General features: G+C 36.0%; 1 protein-coding gene across 5 annotated transcripts in view; it reads right to left on the minus strand.

Annotated features, from left to right (window-relative positions):
• Window positions 1–156: 156 nt before the first annotated feature.
• LOC133873217 (DNA mismatch repair protein MSH1, mitochondrial) overlaps window positions 157–23,362 on the minus strand; it is a 31,670-nt gene continuing 8,464 nt past the window's right edge. For 4 of the 5 annotated variants that reach the window (XM_062310964.1, XM_062310952.1, XM_062310960.1 and 1 more), the window contains 14 exons: window positions 21,558–21,722; window positions 18,148–18,257; window positions 17,933–18,038; window positions 17,763–17,838; window positions 16,482–16,540; window positions 15,292–15,359; window positions 13,960–14,133; window positions 12,746–12,952; window positions 7,235–7,491; window positions 6,971–7,114; window positions 6,273–6,330; window positions 5,193–5,492; window positions 1,254–1,979; window positions 441–950 (listed from right to left, as the gene is read on the minus strand). In XM_062310964.1, the coding sequence (XP_062166948.1) occupies window positions 717–950; window positions 1,254–1,979; window positions 5,193–5,492; window positions 6,273–6,330; window positions 6,971–7,114; window positions 7,235–7,491; window positions 12,746–12,952; window positions 13,960–14,133; window positions 15,292–15,359; window positions 16,482–16,540; window positions 17,763–17,838; window positions 17,933–18,038; window positions 18,148–18,257; window positions 21,558–21,722 (2,684 nt within the window). In that variant the 3' untranslated portion in view covers window positions 441–716. Of the gene's footprint in view, window positions 387–440; window positions 951–1,253; window positions 1,980–5,192; window positions 5,493–6,272; window positions 6,331–6,970; window positions 7,115–7,234; window positions 7,492–12,745; window positions 12,953–13,959; window positions 14,134–15,291; window positions 15,360–16,481; window positions 16,541–17,762; window positions 17,839–17,932; window positions 18,039–18,147; window positions 18,258–21,557; window positions 21,723–23,362 lie in introns of those variants that run through there. The other variant, XR_009901113.1, reaches the window with a different exon arrangement.

Genomic DNA, 23,362 nt, shown 5'->3' on the forward strand with positions numbered 1-23,362 from the left:
GAACCCGGTTCATATGAACTAAAGATTAATTAATTGAGATCAGACTGATCAGTAACTGAAAAGTGAAACCTTCATCCCAATATATTAGGTTTGACTATTTACAAACTTTTTCTTAACTAATTGGAGTTAGTTACAATAAACGATGGTCATAAAAAAAAAAATTAAAAAAAGAAAAGAAAAGGAGATACCATTAATATGATGCTTTATAATAAATTAACAATAATCGGAACCCCATTTGAAACTCAATTATCCATGCTAAGAATAATAGGAGTTCATGGAAGTGGTGCATCTTGCAGGTAGATGGTCACCTCGTAGAGATACCTGTTATTTTTAACCTCAATATGCGCTCCTTGCAAGCCATGTTAGGCCTAGCAAAAGTTCAAAACCTGTAGAAAATAGTCCAAAACAAAGTCCAAAGGAAAGAATGGGAGACGTAAAACTCATGAAATAAAAAGAAATTTATATACATGGGCATCACTGACAGTAAGATAAGATGTCAAATAACAACAAAATCTCACCCCATTTACTGGAGGTGAGGACCCTAAACTGCAAGTGGAGCAACGGACATAAAAAAGACAAAATTGGTGCAGCCACTGCCAGATCAATTTCACATCCTCTTGCTTTTGTCAATGAATTACATCCAGTAACATAGCGAGGCCAACAACCTCTTTCTTCTGACTGACTAGCTATTAACATAGGGATCAAGGGCTGCTGCGTCAAGAACACACAGACACAGGCACACTTTCTATGGGGACAGACGTGCCAAAATTTCTGTGCTTACCATCAGCCACATTGGTCAGTTGAAACCCTTGATTAGAAAGCTGGTTGATGAGAAGAGTTTCCAGTTGGCAAGCCAGACTCTTTCCTGGGACTAAGAAATAAATGAAAGATGCATTCTGCATCCCTTCCTTTGAACGATGCGCACGGACTCGGCCCTCAAGATCATCCGTCTATAGCAACAGTTTTTTGAGAAAGACAATTTAGATAGGTGAGAGTTATAATATAATGATATTTTACAGCAAAAAAAAAAAGATAATCAGATTAATAATTGGCATCACTAAAATAGCCTTGATGAAGAGTGAAGACAAATACATTGTACCAGATATTGGACAACAGTTGCTCAGGTCATCTTGGTGAAATAGCAGAACAGGTTGTGGTTTGGTGTAATTAATCATCTTGAGAAAAGCTTAGGGACAACTTTCTGAGTATTAACTCATACTTGATAAAATAATTGAATGTCAAAAGAAAAGTACCTCTCCAACATAAAATTTCTTATCGGGTCTAAGCATCACGTAGACACTTGAAGCACCTATTGTTGATGGAGGTGGCTGTTCCCTTGCATCAATTAGGACACAGTGTACCACTGCAAGTTCTGATATGTTTTTCTTCTTGTAGAGCTCAATCAGCTTCTTCTGACATATTACCGTGACAGCATTCTCAACTTCCTTTTGTAAAACTTCCACTTGGTTCGTTGACTTTTTCCTATTAAAGGCAGCTTCTTGTCTAATCCTACTCAATTCAAGATGGGATTCATCAGAATGATAAATACTCGTGTTAGAAAGGTCAGCTTCTCTCTCATTTCTTCCAGAAAGAACTTCTTTTGCATAAACTGAAAGATACAGGCCTTCAGCTCTTCGGATTATTGTTTCAGGCATTCCTTCCTTTTTGGCTGTTTCAAATGCAAGGCTTTCTCTACATATCCCATCTATCAACTTCCAAGTTGGTTTTGTTTTGCCATCAACATATACTGTTCCCATTGCTTTGTAAACCATGTTCTTGGTATTGAGTGGCAAAGTAAATATTCCATGCAAGTGAGTGGATACAATACCCAGACAACCAATTTTGTCGAGAGTTTCAATGATGCTCCCTGCAATACAAGTCCCTTTTGCGGTTTCTGTTCCTCGGCAAATTTCATCTATAAGCACAAGGCTTCTTTTAGTGGTTCCGGCAATAATGGACCGAATTTCCGACATTTCTACCTGAGATATTAAAACCAAGGTGTATAAATAATTGAGGGTGCTTATGATGTTATGAGCGAAAAAATGACATAAGGTTTAAAAATTAGAATTAAAGTTAATACTTTATGCTAACATGAATCTCACTATAAAGACTTCTACAACCAAATATAATTATAAATTAAATATTTTAAAAATAAAGCAGAATATCTGATGAACTGTTAACAAACCTTTTGGAAGTGATATGCACTACTAACACTTACACTAGAGCCCATGCCATTCTGATTTAGCCTGGTTGGGTATCCAATGGCAGCAAGTATTAGTTTAAGAATTGAAAAAAATTAACAATTTATGTAAGTTTCCCTGATTCATCCAAAAGATTAAAATCAAAGCCTAGAGCTTGAGGATATGATTTAGATAATAGATTTCCGATTACCAGCAAATGAAGCTAGAAACACACCCCCAAAAAACAAAAGCTAGAAAGACCACACAAAATATGGAGCCTATGATATAAGTCCTATTATGTCGACTTATCAAAAAAAATAATAATAATAATAAGTCCTAGTATGTCAAAGAGAAAAGAAATAGAAGGAAGAAGAAAATTTGAAGTTACACAAGGCTAATAGTTTTAATAATCTTTTTTTACCTCTAAATTTTAGGTATTGCAGACCCAGCACACCTCTAATCATAAAACTCCACAAAATATAGGCTTGACTTTGAAGTTCACGAAAAAACACTTTCAAAAATAAAAAAAATATCGAGCATTCTCCATATTCAAGTATGCATACATTAAGCAACAACTGTGAACATACTGCTCAATTTTTTATCAAGTTCAAATCTCCCGTAACTCCATTTCATCATTATTATTAGGGATTTCTGTCCTATTAGTCTTGTAGGTGGTGTGTATAAGATCATCTATATAGTCCTAGCCAACAGGCTGAAAATGATTTTGGAGAAAGTCATTTTTAGGTCTCAGAATGCATTCATCAGAGGGAGACAGATTTTAGATTTGGTTCTGATAGCTAATGAATGTCTTGATAGCCAAATTAGACTAGGATTACATTTCTCAATGTTGATTAATGGTTCTTCATCTGGATTATTTAATAGTTTTGCGGCTTGAGACAGGGAGACCCTTTATCTCCTATGCTATTTGTGGTCTTCATGGAAGCTGAGTAGAATGTTGTCCACCTCAATGGACAGGGAGCTTTTATCAGGCTTTTTGGTTGGGGTCGAGCTAGTATCCCATCTCGTGTTTGTAGACAATACGCTAATCTTTTGTGAAGCAGATCGGGACCCTTTCCTTCACTTGTGTTGTCTCTTCTTATGTTTTGAAGTTGTTTCCAGGTTGAAGATTAACTTATCTAAATCAGAGCTAGTCCCTGTTGGCATAGTGGATGATATTGGAGGTTTGGCGCGTACCCTTGGTTGCAGGGTGCCCTTTTTCCCTATGAAATATTTGGGTCTTCCTCTAAGGGCTTCATATAAGGCTAAGTTGGTATGGGATGGCATTCTTCAAAAAATGGAACGTCATTTGACAGGTTGGAAGAGGCTCTATTTATTGAAGGGGTGGTAGGCTAGCTCTGATTAAAAGCACTCTTTTCAATTTGCTTACTTATTATCTACTCCTTTTTCCCATACCTATAGGAGTTGCAAACCGGATTGAGAAACTTCAGATGGATTTTCTGTGGGATGGAGTCGGTGATGAGTTTAAGTTAAACTTAGTCAGTTGGTCCAAAATTTGTTCTCCAGTTTGCTTTGGTGGATTTGGGGTTAGAAATTTGATTCAGTTTAACCGTGATTTCTTGTGGAAGTGGTTTATAACATTTCGCAACAGAAAGAGAGACAACATGAAAATCAGTGGTGGAAACCAAATATGATAGCATGAGGGGAGGATGTCAACGAGGCTGTTGGGCCTTTCAAGGTGGGGGTGTCAAAAAATATTAGGTGGGGGTGTTTTCTAGATTTGTTAGGTATGAGGTGAGAGACGAGGTCAATATAAGGTTTTTGGCATTATTTGTAGTGTGAGGATCAGTTCCTAAAGGCCTCTTTTTCAGAATTGTTTAATATTTCCCGCTGTAAAGAGGCTTGGGTGGCAGATCATGTGCAGTTCCTTAACAGCAACCTTTAGTGGAATATTTCTTTTACCAAACCCGTGCATGATTGGGAGGTGGATTTGGTCACTTCGTTCTTTGATCTATTGTACTCTCTTAAATTGACACAAGGTAAGGATAGAATGTATTGGATCCCTTCCAAAAGGTGGAAGTTTGAGGTTAGATCCTTCTATTATGCGCTTTGCAGTCCCGTTGGCTCTTCGCTTCTTTGGAAGAGCATTTGGGGATTTAGGGCTCCTTCGAGAATCGCATTCTTTATGTGGATGACGACGTTAGGGAAGATCCTAACTTTGAATAACCTGAGAAAGAGACACGTCATAGTGGCAGATTAGTGTTACATATGTAAAAGGCACCTTCTTCTCCATTGTGAAGTGGCTAGAGAGCTATGGGTTTCGATCTTCTATCTTTTTGGTGTAGAATGGGTCATGTTTAGAAAGGTGGTGGAGTTAGCTAACTGGAGCGGCCAATTGGGAAGTAGGTGCATTTTAGAAGCTCAGAGTTTGGCTCCTCTTTTCTTAATGTGATGTGTTTGGAGAGAGAGAAATGCTGGATTTTCAAAAAATTGTGAGAGATCAGTGGTAGAATTAAAAGATATGTTCAAATCTCTTTGCGTTTGGATCGCGATGTACAATAGTGTCATCGCTTCTCTAGTTTTTAGGAATTCTTGGACTGGTGTTATTTTTCTCTCTAATTAGAAGTCTCCTTTGTATCTTCTTGTATGTTTGGGTTGTGCCCCTCCGCCCTTTTAATGAGATCGAATTACTTATCAAAAAATAAGAAATCAAAGGGGTAGGCTACAAGAATCATGGTTCACCATGTTGCTCCATCACAAAGCTTGATGAGCATATATCTGCTCTGATAACAAGAGGAAATATCATGCAGCAAAAAGACACAGCATTGCTATCCAATTGACAAATTAATTAGAGCATAGAGAGGTGGATCCAACAACACAGCTCAAAAAAAAAAAAAAAAAAAAAAAAGCAAGGAGATTGATGTTGGAATCTACAAATATAATTTTCTAGCATTCAAGAAAGCAAAGAAAGCTCCATTGCCAAAACACCGCATATGCCAAGATATTTAGAACTTATGAATACCGAAAAAATTAGAAAAATATTTAATGCTTTACCTGAAATGAACTTTTCCCATCGGCAGGGCTATCATAAGATTTCATGTGAAGCATGATTGAATCAAATTGAGGAATCAAGGCCGACTCTGCAGGCACCATAAATCCACATATTCCAAGTAAACTAGCAGCACAGATTGATCGAAGCAAACTTGATTTACCACCCCCATTAGGTCCTGTCAAAAGAAACAATGATTGCATATCAACTGTATTGTGTACAGCACTGCCTTCTGCTACATCAAACCAATATGGCGATAGGCCAATTATCTTCATCCCATATGCTCCATCAAATGGCTTTACATCCTGCATTCAACGCATCAATATGTGAGACACCACCATGTAAGAATGTGATGATGATGGTTTCTATATATAAAATGACAGATGTAGTACTTCTAGCACAAAAGACTCAGCAGTAACCCAGACAATTAAACATTATGTCCAAACATGTAGACCAATGAAGCACGGGTCATTTAACGTGCAGCATGTTTTAAGTAACAAAGACATAAAGAGAGCTCCCCATCGCTCTTGCTCACACATCTTCTCATCGTAAGCCTGCTCATGACTATCCTGAGAAAATAGTGCAAATATGCTGTTCAGAGACAGTGATACTCTCCCCTCCAGTTCTATATCTGTGAATATTAACTGCCCTATCTTTGTAAATAAATATTAACTGCACTACATATGAAAATTGTGAAGTATCAGAAGACAATAAGATATCATTCAGTGCAACATATAAATAGTTCCTCTACTGGAGTATTCCAACAATTTATCATATTCATCAAAAGCCTACGTTATTGTGCTTCCATGTCAGTTAATGGGACAAGTGGGAAGACACCAGTTCCATATATCTAGCATGGATCTGTCATGATTACAAGTTAAAAATAGAAAGAAATTCAATAATGAGTTTGTGTCCTGTTTAAAATCATAATTGCGATAAACAAGAACATAACCAATAGCAAATCCTATAAATTTTGAATTACATATTGTGATATTTATGACCAAACATATGGTAAATGGAATTAGTATCACTAGAAGGGATCATATAATATTCACTCAACCATATGTTGATTTGTTGAATACAACCTCAGACCCATGGGACTTTGCAAGAGTGGGAAAAACCCATTTCCTCCTCCTTCCTTCACTGCAAAATATCAATTAAACAAAATTAAAATACAGACAGCAAGTTTAATAAAAGACTAGTGGTGATTAAAACAAGAAACATTTCACAACACAAACTTGTCAGAACACAGAAGATGAAAAAGTTAACAAATTTAAGCATGATGAATTTTGACCAAAGGTCAAGTTGGACCTCAGTTGCAGTTTGTGTAAACCAACCACCCGTAAGAACCTTCAGCTAAAGTGTAAACAGTATGCATATAAAAAGTATTTCCATTAAGTTGAATCATTTTTATGATTAAATTGACAATTTATACAACTCAATTAAAACCTAAGAATATAAATATGAACTGATGGCACATATAATTTTTATTGTTTTATTAATTCCTGCAAAGTTCACAGGCTTATTGAATCTTTTAAGATGATTCTCATATATGCAAAAACTAAATTGATTTAACTCTTTCCCAACCAAGTTGTACACCAAGGTACAAGACACCCTATATATGTCAGCACCCTAATTCTTCTAACTCATACGTAAACATAAAATCTGTTAAAGAAAGCAGAAGCTTTATTATTACAGGCATGAAAATAATAAGTGAGATGAACTACTGTCACAGATATGTAAGTAATGTTGCAAACGCTTATTAAAGATATGTGAACCCAACCTCACATGAGCAAACAATGCCTTTGCAACAATAAGCAACATGGAAGCAAAGACAAGGATATTAATTTTAGATTGTAATTCAGAAGAAAGCCCCCTCAATAATTCCAAGACCTTCAGTTTTGCCTTGGCACCTGCCTCATGGTACCTAAAACAAAAAATAAAAAACTTTATCCATTATAAAAGATGTAATTAAATACATGAAGCAAGTATTTTACTGAGGAGAATCATTATAATAACTTCCATGGCTTTATGTGTATGTGCACACCTGGTTAAAGCATCCTCCACCTTCCATGTGGTATACCATTCCTCTCCAACCTTTCTACCTCTTGAATCTGAAGCAGGTTTAATCTGTTTGATTTGTTCCTCCCCAGGAGTCCCAGCCCATACAGATGGTGTAAAACGTTTGCCCTTGAACCAAACAGCTTCATGCTCTCGAGCATATAAAATTTCTCCCTTTGAACCGCCAAATGGGGCTGTGGAAGCTTTTATTCTAGAAATTATAGGGAGGAAATCTTCAGTTACCTGAAAATAATTGCCCATAAATAAAATGTGTAACAAATAGAATTAGAAAAGTATAAATGTTAATAAAAAAAACGATGAAAAGGGGACTCACAGAGCAAATGTACTGGTCTATGGTGAGAATATAACGATTTCATTTTATTTTCAAATACAAAAGTGGCAAATGCAACATGCATAGTGTAGCAAGTGCAGAATTTGGATAAGGAGAAGTTATGCAGCTAACCAAACTTGCCATGGTTTTGTAAGTAGATAAGCAATCTGGATAACAAGATGTGAAAACTTGGCAAGATTTGTAAGTAGAGATAAGGCCCCAGGCCCTGATGGCTTTTCTATGGCTTTTTTTAAAGACTGCTGGGATGTTATCAAATCTGATCTCATGAAGGCTCTCCTAGATTTCCATGCTTGCAGCTATTTTGAGAAAAGCCTTAATGCCTCTTTCATTGCTTTAATTCCAAAGAAAGCTGGGGCGATCAATATCTCTAACTTTTGGCTTATTAGTCTTATCACTGGGGTTTATAAGATCATCGCCAAAGTCTTTGCTAATAGAATGAGTTCTATTATGGAAAAGATTATCTCTAAGCCTCAGAACGCTTTTGTTAAAGGTAGGCAAATCCTGGATTTAGTCCTTATAGCTAGCAAATGTTTGGACAATTGTCTCAAATCCGACGATCCTGGGTTACTTTGCAAGCTGGATATTGCAAAGGCTTTTGACCATGTCAACTGGAATTTCCTTTTGTACATGCTGAGGAGGTGTGGTTTCGAGAAGAAATGGTGCTCTTGGATAGCGCATTGCATATCTTCGGTTCGCTTCTCCATTTTGGTAAATGGCTCTCCACCTGGCTTTTTCAGTAGCTCTCGGGGTTGAGGCAGGTTGACCCACTATCTCCTTTTCTCTTCGTTATAGTCATGGAGGCTTTGAACAAAATGATCACTGCTACTGTTGATGAAGGTTTTCTTTCAAGCTTCTCTGTGGGTTCTAGGCCTCCAGCTGTAATCATCTCAAACTTGTTGTTCGCGGATGATACTTTGGTTTTCTGTGGGGCCAACCCTAATCATCTCCGAGTTCTACTCTTATTTTTCGAAGTTGTTTATGGTTTAATCTGGCTAAGTCTATTTTGGTTCATGTGGGTAATGTGGACAACATGGGTGAGTTGACTGGCATTCTAGGTTGTGGGCCCTCCTCTCTGCCCTTGAAGTACCTTGGCCTCCCGTTAGGGGCATCTTACAAGGCAAAGTCTATTTGGGATGTCATTATGGAAAATATGGAACGTCGGTTGGCAAGTTGGAAACGGATGTATCTTTCCAAAGGCGGCAGGGTCACCCTTATTAAGAGCACACTTTCCAACCTACCTATGTACTTTTTGTCCCTCTTCCCCATCCCTGCTAGTGTGGCTAATCGCATTGAGAAGCTCCGACGAGACTTCCTATGAGGAGGGATTGGTGATGAATTTAAATATCATCTTGTTAGTTGGGCTAAGATTTGCTCCCCGATCTCTGAGGGGGGGTTGGGTATCCGTAACTTAAGAATGTTCAGCCGTGCTCTTCTAGGTAAATGGTTGTGGCGTATTGAGAGAGATGTTTGGTGGAGAACTGTGGTGGATTCCAAATGTGGCTGTTTACAAGGCGGATGGTGCTCTCACGTTCCTACCGGAGCTTTCGAGGTGGGTTTATGGAAGAATGTTAGGAAAGGTTGGGAGACTTTTTCAGGTTACACCAGATTCAAAGTGGGAGATGGAACCATGATTAGCTTTTGGCACGATCTGTGGGTCGGGAATATGACTCTCAAAACAGCATTTCCAGCCCTGTTTGATATAGCCATTGCGAAGGACGCCTCTGTTGCGAATAACCTAGAGTTCTTGGGTGGTTCCAACCAGTGGAACGTGAGCTTTACTAGAGAAGCGCATGATTGAGAGGTGAATGTTTTGGATCTTTCTTCCAGATGTTGCACTTAGGTATTGTCAGAAGAGGCGGCAAAGACAAGCTTTGGTGGGTCCCTTCCAAAAAAGGCATTTTCAAGGTCAAGACTCTTTTTCACTCTTTGACTCGTACTATAGGTGCTTGCTTTCCTTGAAAGTGTGTGTGGCGGACCCAAGCCCCCTCAAGGGTGGCCTTCTTTTATTGGTCGGCAACTCTTGATAAGATCCTCACCTTGGACAATCTCAGGAAGCGCCATATTATCGTGATAAACAGATGCTGCATGTGCAAGAAGACGGAGAAGTCCGTGGACCATCTCCTTTTCCATTGCGATGTGACTTCTACCTTGTGGTGCTCTCTTTTCAGTCACTTTGGGTTGTCTTGGTTGTGCCTCGACGGGTTATTGATCTGCTTGCTTGTTGGTGGTCTTCAGGCCAGTCGAGGAGTGCTACGGTGTGGAAAATGGCGCCCATTTGCCTCTTTTTGTGCTTATGGAGGGAAAGAAATAACCAGAGCTTTGAGGAGTGGAGAAGACCCCTGAGGAACTTTTATCCTCCTTCTATCACATTCTGTATCTTTGGACTACGGCTTATGTGTTCTCCTTATCTTTTAGCTTTCTTCATTTTCTTACTCATTTCTCTAGTTAGGCGTTTCCTTTTGTATACTCTCAGTGTACTAAGGGGTGCCTCACGCTTTAAATGAGATTGGCTTATTACTTATCAAAAAAAAAATTTATGCAGTAATACAAATCTGGAAGTTGTGCCCATACTTGCCATGTGTAAGATATGAGATACTTCTTATATGTTCCCCAATAAGAAACGGGATACTTCTTATACATTTTTTTTTTTTTTTGCTTTTATTTTAATACTGGGATACGTATTGGATGAGGAATATATATGAATTATTTCAAAAATCATAATATAAATGTAAGGGTTTATGACATGGATTTGACCCTTTTAACGTTAACGTTATCTCATATCTGGACACAAATGGAAAATGCATGCAAAACTAATTTAGAATAGCTTACAACTACACACATACACGCATACAAGATTCATCATATTACTGTATCCATATAGTATTGTACTTATAACATGTATCCATATCCATGCTTCACAAATAATGATAGATGGTACAGAATTGAAGGCTGATTATTTGGACAAGGGAAACCTCAAAAAGAATATTTTTGTAATAAAATTAGGAAAGGAAAAGGTTACGCCCTAAAACAACCGAAAAAAGACTACATGTATAATTAAGAAACGACGTCAAGATCAAATGATCTTCTAAGAATTATTGGATTACACAGAAGGTACGATGGACGTAGACCTTAAGGCCGAACCACTTTAATTATGTGTTCTTTCTTTCTCAATCTTCTCTTCATTTGCTTCTTATTTCAAATTTCAACATGATATTAGAGTGTGCCAATTGGACCTTGCTTGAATCTCTTTACTAGCTTCATTTCTTTTCATATCTTCCCTAGGAATTTTATTTTTTTATTTTTTTTTATGAATAATAATTTTATTGAAAGAAAAGGGCAGAGCCCTCGTACACAAAGAGTATACAAGAGAGCCAATCACCCTATAGGCTTATACAATCTAAAAAATTAACCATATTTACCAGGTCCAATGAGGAAAAATTAGGAACATATACAAAAGCCCAATCCAAAAGGGATCTAAAATAAGAGGATTGTAAAGAAAGAACGTTGAACCCGCCGTCCTCAAAGAGACGTCAATTTTTTTCTCTCCAAATGCTAGACGTTAAGATAACAGGAATAACTTTTCAAAATGCCTCTTTAGGATGTCCTCGCCCCTGGATCTTTCAATAATGAAACAACTCTAGGATGTTGCTAGACATCGCCCATGAAACCCTGAATAAGTTGGAAACCAAGTGCCAGAGATCACTAGTGTACTCACAATGAATGAGAAGGTGATTTACAATATCCTCATTCTTTTTGCATAGATAACACCAATTAACAAGAGAGAAATCCCGCCTTCTAAGATTATCGATCCTACTTTCTCTCCAGATTGGAGAAAACCCCAACCGGTTTCTAATATTCCTCCAAAGACTCATCTCGTAAGGCCATCAAACTTCCTCTGAACACCAACCTCCTCTCTGGACCCATACTTCTCAACAAACACTTGTTTCCTTAAAAAATTCTCCTCTTGCATGAACCTCCATAGCCATTTACTAAGGAAAGCTTTATTGAACATGATATTTTTTACTCCCAAGCCTGCTCTAGGGAATGGGGAGCAAATAGTCCTCCAATTCACCATATGAAACTTGGACTCTCCACCAGGTCCATCCCAAAGAAAGTCTCTTTGAAGACGCTCCAATCTCCTAGCAATGTCTACTAATAATGGGAAGAGGGATAAGAAATACGTAGGTAGACTGGATAACGTGCTCTTGATGAGAGTAAGGTGCCCTCCCTTAGACATGTAGATATTCTTCCAACTAGCCAACATTTTTTCCATTTTCTCAACTACCTCATCCCAAATAGGTTTTTATTTAAAAGGAGCACCAAGAGGGAGACCCAAGTATTTCAAGGGAAGAGAAGAGATGCTACAACTGAGAATATCAGCCAACTCTTATGTGGTACCTCCCTTACTGCGACTAAGATTTTTAGAGGTTGACCTTCAATATTTCTAGAATAGGAAATATTGCCACTTCTTCATGCATTTTTCACTCCTAACTGGTAAGTTATAGTAAAAGATCTCATCACATTAACATTACTATGACGTCTTCAAGAAGCATCTATTGCAGATTGATCATTGAGGGGGAGTTCCCATTCTAATGGCATTTATTTTTATGTGCCTCTAAAGCACATCCAATTTGGTTTCATAAATCAAGTTTTGGCTTTATTGGCTGTATTATTGAACTACACTTTTTTGAAAGACAGCTTCAAGCTTTCAAATTCAAATTTTTTTAAGTTGTGCATCCCACCATGGATTCCATGCACAAGTTGTGAGAGAGTGTTGAAGTATGATTTATATATCATATCTGAATGAGTAAATCAAGGGAGTGGCTGTTAGAACTAAATTAGGAGACTATATCTAATTATAATATTGATCCGATATCCTAATATCATAAATTCAAAGTCAACTTTGTATTTCAAATTGTATAAATTCCATCAGAAGAAAGGGTTCATTGAATTGATTTATTATCTAAGTCAAGATAGAAAAATGTAGTCACTTGGGCTTTACGTATGGTGGGTGTAGGTCTCTAAGGCTGAACCACCTTAAGTCTTTGTATTCTTTCTCTCCATCTTTTCTTCATTTTTCTTCCTATTTCAAATTTCAACAATATCCAATCATGACAAGCAAAGTTTTGAGTCTGGGAGACCTACTGCTAAAGATAAGGCCTCAGCTGCCCTTTGAACTTCTGCAAATTCTTCCTCTATATGGATCTTCTTCACACGACCTTTCCAAGAAGACTCCATATCCTCAAAAAAGTCACTGGGAATGACAGAAGAGGAACTAATTTTTTTATCACTTTCACCATCTAGAGAGATCATTTCACCAATTCGACCTGAAGCCCACTCACATTCAGTAACCTGGAAGAAAACAAGGCCAATTAAAATAATGTGCTAAAAGATGATGAGCTAGGCAGAATAATAAGAAAAGACATTGATAACATCAACTTTGAAATGTGCCTAATATTCAGACTTCCAACTGTAATCTAATAATCCAACAATCATCAAAGTAAAGTTAAATGTTCATGAAATTAGCACAAGTAAATAGGACCCACAAATACTTAAGACTGGAAAAGGGGCATGTTTTATGTTGAAACGATCAATTCGGTCAACGAAAATGACTAATAGTCAACACACATTTGAGTACTCCCAGAATTATTATGAAAGATAGAACAAAAATGGTGGAAAGAGGGAGGTTTCACATTTTTGAAGCAGGCATGTCAGTTGGTCTGGGCTGAGGCTTGCACAAGCTCAGCCCAAAAGAAAATTTCTCGTCCAAGCTCAGCAAGGCCTGAGGTGAGTTATTATACAGCCTGAGCCAAGCCCATAACACGGGCATGCTCTGGGTTGAGTCTTGGCCAACCGGTGAATATCATTACCAACGGAATCAATGGGTATTAATGCACAAAACAGCCTAATCATGAGTTGAACCAATTGTAATGTCCTAGTTTGAAGCCTTCAATGATATGCTGAGTCACTTGCAAGAAGAATAACAATACTCCTAAATAGAAAAGCACAAGTTGGATCTTGAAAAGGTGCAACTTGAATAATGGAGTCCATACTGATGGCAGTAACACTTTTTTTTTTAATCCAAGACTTTCTCAGTAGCACAAAGTGTTCTAACAACATTTCACAAGGTAATAAAGCAACATTGCAATGGTTCATTGATTAAAGGTGATAAGTGCAGTTTGTCAATTCTAGAAGTCCCCATTCATTTATCTATAATATGCCATTCTAGAAGTCCCCATTCATTTATCTATAATATGCCCATTTCATACCACACGAATTACTGTTTATTTTTTCCCCAATAGAATACATATACGATGGAAGTGCAAAAACAATCTACAAAGCCAAATTCTCCTACTTACCAATGTCTCAAAGTCAATTTTTAATCCAGTTGCCACCCATGTCGGATCCATCAACAATTTCAGGATTTCCTTGAGCTCAGAATTTTTATACATGTGCAATATTTCATCAAGTACATTTTTTATTTTACAAAACTCAATATGATTGGCCTCCCTCTGTTCAAGTAGCTTCACAAGCTGCACAACATACAAAAAGGCAAACCAAAAATCAAACATAATAGGCACACAATATAATTCACATATAGACAAGCATTTACACATTGTCAAAAAATAAAAAAAATAAAAAGCTTAAGAAGGGGAAGAGAGAGAGAGTCCATAATTACATTTTCAAACCAAAGCGTTAAGAGGATATGAGAATAAGAGAGATTTCCTTTAAAATTATTTGCATACAATTACGTTGCATCAGATTTCAGTTCATGGTAATGATTTCCAGAAAACCATTAAGATTTCAAGCAATCAATAGAATGGTTAATGTCAACCAACGAATTAGAACTGTACGGGATTATCAGATCTATGCTGATGGAGAAGAATTTTGGGTAATCTAAAGATCCACCTTGTGTTGCTGCGCAACTGAAACTTGAAATGATGATGGCATGCCACAATGTATCCATAGTTATTCTCTTTCTTCTGATTTCTAACCAAATGATTTTTTTATTAAATAAGTAAAAAGTTTATGCTTTCAAAAAGTATATAAAATTTCTATACAATAGAATAGAACTTCTATACAAATTTAATAGTGTGAGTTGTTGGTATTTTCACAAACTGTTTTATCCTAGTTTTGACATTCCTTTCAGTATGGTTACCAATACTGTTGGTATCATCAAATCAGTTCCATTACAACCTATACTCCTTTATATCTTGTTTGAGATGTGAAGCCTGAGAAGTTCCAATCATGACTTAAAATCACTCACAACTTGGTGGCCTTTTCAAGACTAGAGCTAAAGCACTTATGAACTGACCAAAAGTAGCTTTTAGAATAAAGCGTTAACAATATTCTAATTCGCCAAGAAAAGTATCATAGATCAAGTGCATACAACTTAAAAAGTGGAGGAAATGAAAGCTGTAATCATTTCAAAGATCAAGTGCTCAAGGTTTCTTTTCAGTTACAGCCAAAAATCACAATCTGTAAATGCAAGCATAGGTTACAGGAATTTACTCATCATCCACTAGAAGACAAAATATATGGTTCTGCTTTCTATTAATATCACCAAGCATAATGAGGAAAGAAATTTGGTTGCAACAATATTTCATAGAGACTAACAAAAAGAAGCTTAAGATAAACCATCTGTAGGCATTTTTGTATCAAACCCATTAATAAAGTAATTGGAATACAACCTTGGAAGATGAAATGCAAGTAAACTCGGGAATCGAGCACGTTACATTGCTCATAAGCTTGCAAGTTGCTGCCCAAACAAATACAATTTAGAGAATATTCAAATATGAGATAAAATACCAGAACAGTACCACATGGAAAAGGAAAAGAAAAGACAAAAAACAATCTCAGTGTGATCATGGTAAATTGCCATGAGAACTAACTTAAACAAAAGTTTTTTTAAAAAAAAAAAAAGAAAGAAAAAAAAAAGCAGGAAAATATAAGGTTGATATTTCAAAAATCTTTAATTGTGTGCGAAACCTCATATGAAGATTATACCAGGTTAGTGGTTTCTCCTTCTGTGACTCTTCTCACTTTGAAATAATTTCTGTGACTTGCAATTATTATCTGTTTTGGCTAATAAATCATAGTGAATCTGTTCAATAGCAAACTAGATTTTGGAAAAATTGCCAACCCAAGTATGCCAAGAAAAGAATTAAGTCATGCCTCTTATTATTTGACTTCCAGCAAGCATTTTCTGCAAGCAATCAGTTGCATTAATAGAAGCCCCTAAAAAATAAATACCACCAAAACTTATAAGTTACAAGTTAAGCCATTAATTAATATGAGAATGTGACTGAGCCAGTTACAGCATTCAAATATTGAATGCTCAACTGAAACTAGATTTTTGCAGAAACTTTTTAACTGTTTCAGTTTTACCTTATCATCACCTATTGTTTGAACAGAAGGAAAATGCTCACAAAATATGCTTTAAAGTAAAATTCAGTAGAACTTGCAAGGTTGCCCTAGGAAATAAACCTCTTTTATAATTTAAAAGAAACATGAATTATCTTACTTAGACTCAATTCTTGGTAATTAATAATTTAATAGCAGTCCCTTTGCCACTTAGGTTTGGTTCAAGAGTTGAAGGGTTGGGGTGGGGGTTGGATCGGTCATAGGTTCCGAACTTCAAATCTTACCAAACATGAAGAAGATCCTGTGATCATGATCAGTAAAAGTTGGGTTCTTAGCTTTTAAGTCTAAAACATTCTTGGAAGGAAAAAAAAAAATAGTAAATGAAATAAAACCTGATCAAGTTATCACCATGTAAATTTCTGCAATTCATGGAGAAACTAATAAATTAAGAGAGTGCTACTTTGGCTCATATTCATTTACAGATTTCTCATCATATAAAAGGTATAACACAACTCACCTTGAATTGCAGAAGCAATCTCATAATCAGGAGGGTTAAGAAGAAGATCTCTCATATACCTGCCAAATAAACAAATTATTGGAACTAAGGAAGAAAGAGTTAACCCTAGCTACTATGTTGCAGAATGCAGAAAAACAGAGCATGTTACTATAAAGCCATAATACAAAGAAAACAATAAAGAATTCATGGGCTGCATTTGAAATAAACATATAGATGTTGGCAATTTAAACACAAAGGAGACGACTTTTAGAAAGCCTTTATTAATATGTAAAGAGCACTCATCAGGATTGAAATCAAAATGAATTAATTAACTATCATTCACAAATATCACATTTCCCACTTGAGGGAAAATTTGTAAACGAATGTGTTGATATACCTAGTTAGCTTACAACCACCTTCCCACTCTCAACACTCGTTTATACCCCTGTAAATAACTATATTTCTCTCCAGTAAACCATTTTTTCTTCTTTGTAAATCTATAAAATGTATTTGATTTAAAAACTTAATCTAATCTGCAAATCAACCTATATGATAAACAAAGAAACCATTTGTTTGTACCACAAATCAGGCTAGCCAAGAGAAAAGTGTGGCAGGGGTAGAAAAAACTCAAGACACCCCAAATAAGGAATACAACAAAGTGAACAACTCATAAATATTCCCCACCAACCATAACACCAAAAATAGTTTTGAACACTAAACAAATTACTCAATAGCACTCAATCAAGGAAGCACAGAGCATGTGCAGAGGTGGGTTTGGCCACAAGAAGCTATGCAAAGCAAACTGGGCTTGGAAGCATCCTTTCATATGCAAGGTTCATATCTAAATTATGTATAAATCATATGGTTAGCAAGATAAACTGTGGAGTTCAATAATGTAAAATTGGAACTTTGACATCTAAGAAAATTAGATCTAAGATCAGTTTGAAAGACAAAAGTATGGACTTCTTGAAGTTCACCTTGAACCTCTACAAACCCATTCCACTCCATGCCCAAAAGGTGCCATGCTATATCATCAATATAATCCTCCAAGATTTTGCCCACTGTTACCTCCTCTTTCATTTTTACTTAAAGAAGCTATAAAGGGGAATAAGGTCTACAACTATCACTAATATAATAATACTAGCACTTAACAGTGTTAATGGTAATCACATGAAGATAAACCAAAGTTCAGAAAATGTAAAGGATCAAAAATAAAAATTATTACATCCAAAATATTTAATTGATTTATTGATTAAATCCAAAGATTACAACAGATTAAAAACATAGCAATTTCTGACTCACAATACAGGTAGACCAGTGCAATTAGATGGAAGCAACACCTTCAACAAACAAGGTATTCCCTCTGTTGGTATGGCACCTGGGAGATGCAACATAAGAACCTACATTGTTAACATGAATTTGTTTTCTACATAATAAAATTAAAATTGAGCATTGTCTGCAAGTAAACTAACCAATTTGTGTTGCTGTTCCTAGGGTTAAAGGCTGGGGCCTATTTTCTGAAGACAGAGTGACATTCCTAAATGTAACTTCATCATTGAGACCATAAAGCTCCTTTACCTATAAAATGTATAATAAATCATGAAATGTATTATTTTCAAACAATAAATTAGTAAACAAAAAGACTGGCTCACAAGATGAGCACCAATAAAATCAATTGCAAATGAACCTTAAGCAAAAGCTCATTGACAGGATTCCCTCCAAACCATTCAAATTGTCTGGCACTACATTCTCCCCACAACAGACCTCCCTCACCAAATTCACCCCAGCGGCAAGTGCCTGTTATCAATGATAATGCGGATAAGATAAAATGTACCATGTGCATTCTTCTTTCTCTAATACAAATGATACTTCTATAAAAACACTTTAAGAAACCAGCATGGGTTAACTTTACTGAATAGACAAATACAATAAAGGCTTAGAGCAAATGAACGTAAGCAAAATTTACTGTTTGTGAGTGAATCTAGACATGTCACCAAGAAAAAAAGAACTAAAGTTTGTTTTTGTTAACAAAAGAACTGGAAGTAATTACATTCCAAACTAGTCTAGGGTCTCTAGGCACCATAAACAGCAAATTAGCAACTGCCCCCCACGCACCACTTAGAAATCTCATAAGTTATAAACTAAAAAACATGAGAGCTAAGCCATGGGCTAATTGAGTTGCATGACAAATAGCTTAACGTAGTACGCCTAACAAGAGAAAGAATGAGGCAGGCTTAAACCCCACAAGCTGAGACTTACCACCCTCTACGCCTTCCGGTATGCCTTAGGTTGTGTTTGTTTTTTGTAAAATATGTATATATATATATAAACACTATTTATAGGAAAAGATGAAAGAGTGGTGGTTATCTTATAGCTTTCAAAAAAAAAAATCCTAATTTTGTCTTAGCTCGCGAACTAAAAGCCTTGAAACTCGACTTTAAAAAAATGGAATGAGGAGGTTTTTGGCAATGTCAAGAAGCGGAAGAAGGCTCTTTTGATTGAACTCCACGATCTTGATGTTATTGCATAAGAAAGATCACTATCAAATGAGGAAAAGGCTATAAAGGGTGAGATCACTAGCGACCTGGAGATGACTACTCTTTTGAAAGAAGTAAGCTGAAGACAGAAATCGAAGGCCCTTTGGCTGGATGGTCTTACTTTTAAGGGAGAAATAGAAAACCAGTCTCAATGATTGCACTGATTTCCAATAAGCTCCCTCAGGTTTTAAAAATGACTAAAAATTCCCCGTACTAAGCATAAGTATCAAATAACTCCCCATGTTGACCTGTCATCTGAAATCTTGATGGAAACCATCAATGTGCCACGTCATCCCCAATCAAAATTAAACATACGTCTCCTATTATAAAATAATATAAAAAGAAAAACTTAAAAAATATATATATAAATTGAAATAGAAATATAAAAAAACACTAAATGAAAAAAAAAACAAAAAGAAAAAAAGATTAATAGATTTAAAAAAGAGAAGAAAAAAAACATGGGGTAGTTCGGCCAACCCCAGGCCGGCCATAAAGGGTGGTTCAGCCACCCCTCTGGGCTTTTTTGATCTTTTATTTTTTATATTTATATTTATATTTTTTTCTCTTTCTTATTTTTTATTATAGGAGACACGTGTCTAATTTTGATTGCAGATGATGCATTGGCGATTTATGTCAAAATTTCAAACGGCAAGTCAACATGGGAAGTTATTTGCCATTTATGCTCACCAATGGGAGTTTTAAGTCATTTTCAAACCCAAGGGAGCTTATTGCAAATCTGTAATATTATGTTCTAAACTAGGGTTAAGAGAACCTTAATAAGGGCTTAAGGATTAATACAGGACAAGGTATTACATGAAATATAGGAGAAAATAGGCCTGGACGACACTAATGACAATTTTGGTTTGAGTGATCGATGTACTGTGTTGTCAATCGATCAGTTGTCATGTACTATGTTGACTGTACAACACTGATCGATCACTGCTCGGGCACCGATCTATCGGTCCACACCAATTCTTTGTTGGGACAACAGCATAAGGGAGGATCTTAACCTAAAATAACCCTAAGAAAGAAGCACGTCATAGTGATTGACTGGTATTGCATGTGCAAGAAAAAGGGAATCCATCGATCATCTTATGCTCCACAGCGAAGTAGTTAGAGACTTGTGGGTATCGCTTTTTCGCCTTTTCGGGATAATGTGTAATGCCCAATGTGAGGAAGAGTTATTGACTAGTTGGAGAGATCAGTTTGGTAGCCATTGTAATTTAGAAGTCTGGAGGATGGCTCCTCTATGATGTGGTGTATCTGGAAAGAACTCAATTCCCGAAATTTTGAAGACTGAAAGAACGATGGTAGAGTTAAAAGGGTGGATGGTTGCTATAAACAATTCTCACTTTTCTAATTTTCTGGAATTTTTGGATTTGTGTTCTTCCTAAGTGAGTGTTTCTCTTGTATACTCCTTGTGTATTTAGGTTGCGCCCCTTCGCTCTTTCTAATAAGATTGATTTACTTATCCAAAAAAGAAAAAGCTTTACAGGAATTTTTCAAAATCTTGGAATATAAGGTCCTAAAAAATAGAAAAACAAAGGAAAATATCTGGAAAACATTTTCCCATAGAGATATAATATGTTGCCACCCCATGACACAACTATTGACTTTTTAATTTATTTTTTATTAAAAAAATAATCACAAAACCATGTAAATGGGTTGGAGTCAGGTTTTGTGTTTTTTTTTTAAAAAAAATTAAAACAATAAAAAAAATAAATAAAAAAAGTCAATAGTTGTGTCAATAGATAACTTTGGGTGGCAAAATATCATTTCATTTTCCCATAAGCACTAATGAAAATTTTCAAGCTAATTAATATCCTTGAGATATTTTAGGATGTAAAATTTCTAAAGAAAAGGTGAGTATTAATGCTTTTATTACAAAATTAAAAATAAATAAATAAATAAATCTTTTCCTTTTCTGCACTATTCTTGGAAACATCCATCCCATACCAACAACGTTGGAAATTGAAACACATATTCTCCTAGCAAATATTTTCCGCTATGGGAATATTTTCTGGTGAAACAATAACAGTCATAACCTGCACCTCATAAGCATGTTTTCTGTTTTTGTTTTTAACTTCATTTAAACAAATCATTAACATAGTTATTGTGAAACCACCCACATTAACCGTAGAAGCGGTCATAGAGAATGCTTCTGTTGGTATTCCAAATTATTTCTTAAAAGATATTTAAACATAAATAAATATACAAAAGACTAATGCATCGTTCTTTAGAGCCCATGCATCATGTCTCATACGTTGCCTGCTTTCACCTTTGCACCTCTGAAAAAGCAGGATATTTATAATCGACCAGACTGGAACTTCGGCAACCCAATTAGGGCTTCAGAAAATGATTAAAAAGATATAACATCTAGTGGGCTATACTGTGGATGTTTCTATTTCATGAAGAAAAAGGAGAACACCCTGTTTTCCCTGTTTCGAGGGCAGGATGTTCATGAATGTGTATCAACCAGCAGAATGTCATAAACTAAGTTCCTTTCATCCAAACAAAAAGATCATCGCCTAAACAATGAAGCAAAAAAGATGATGCAAACCTGAAGAGTTGTTTCTCAAAGAGGTATGCAGATATAAATGATGGTATCGACAAGTACGGAGCTTGGTAACTAAGGCCTCTTCAGTCAAACCATCCTCAGAGGAAAATGTCTTCATGGTCTCCAGGACTAAATTTATGCAATACCCCCTTGCAGAACGAGATATTCCTACAAGCACCACATATACTACATTAGTACAAACTATCAGTCAATCAAATAGTCAAATTAGAGTGTAGCATTAATGGAGAAAACTAAGGTTATTAGAATGCAGCAATTAAATTCATGGAACCTAAAAGATGTTCATTAGATCTATACTGATAATTAAGAGCAACATGATAGAGAAATTACTCCGCAATAGGGTGGGATAAAAATATTATAAAGGCCAAAAAGAGGGAGGAGGGGGGGGGGGGGGGGGGGGGGATTTAGACAGCGTTCAACAGAAACGAACCAACTTGTGGAGAAAGGTAATTGGACTCGAATAAAATAATTTAGTAATATAAGTTGTTGCGATATACCAGTACATCATTTTCCAAATGTGACTTCAAAATCTGATCTAGACTTGAGAGTCAACAGTTAAGTGGCAATCATCACTAAGAAGTGGTGTGGCATAACACATTTGGCAAAATTAACTATGTAGTCTGGTTCTCAATTGTGGTGAGCTGGAAAATATTTATGATCAAAGAATAAAATAGTAGCCAGAGAACTTGATTAAAGAGGAAGGTGGATTCTAAGCAAAACATATGGAGTTAAAAAGAATCAATCTTTGGAAGTGAATCCTAAAGGCACGAATGCAAATGCTGAAGATGTCTTCCCTTGAAAAGCATTTTAAAGAACCTATATAAAATTTCAAACAAATTTGCTACTGGAACCATCCAAAAGCAGATGGATAAATTAGTATTTCACCCTGCCAAGCATTCGAAGTTATCTAAACATGCCATCACTTACAAAGATAATTATGAGGTATCAAAACTTCAGGCTATTTATTACTCATCTTTAAATCATTTCACCCACACAGTGCTGGTATCTTATAATACGCAACACAGGCACATTTCATACAGAAAGAAGTATAGGAAACTATTAATAGGATTCAAACGAGGCATTATAAATTGGCACCTACAAAGTTTAAAGTAACCAGGACCAGACCATCTTATTGGTGCACATGACAAGACCTTCTTAGTCAAGTCTCCCTCATCTTGTCCCCCAATGGTTCCATGTATATCCTCTCACAAATACACATTCATATCTTTCTACTTCTTGCAAACTTATTGAAAGTTTAAGTGAATATTACATAAATGAAACATTATACCACATGATGCAAAAACCACTGGATAATTATAAAATGCGATATACATATTACAGGGAAAAAAAAAAACATTCACTCATTTATTCATTACAAAGTTTATCCAATAATTAGAAAGATTTCCAGAATCTCTAGTGTAATATTGGTCATCAGTAACTGATATACAAACACTGATAAGCAGTTTGTTTCAGAAGAAAATATTTGCAGAAAAGTTTTGGGAAAAGATTAACATTTTAGGCTCCATTTACTTATATGGGTATTCCCCCAAGAATCTTGAGTTAAATTTATCAGGTGTCTTAAAGGTCAAAGGAGAACATATCCTCAACAATAAAACAAATGAAACCTAAGAGAAATATCTATGTCCCAGCCAGGTGCTTCTCTTAGAGGTCATGGGAGACCTTTTTGAAAATCCACTTATACCCTATTACTCTGGAACGACAAGATGCAGTAAACCTTAAAGACAGTAGGCTGTGAGTAAATAAAGTAAAAGCTTCATAGAGCCACACCA

This window comes from Alnus glutinosa, chromosome 1 (genome assembly GCF_958979055.1).
Source record: "Alnus glutinosa chromosome 1, dhAlnGlut1.1, whole genome shotgun sequence".
Classification (NCBI taxonomy): Eukaryota; Viridiplantae; Streptophyta; class Magnoliopsida; order Fagales; family Betulaceae; genus Alnus; species Alnus glutinosa.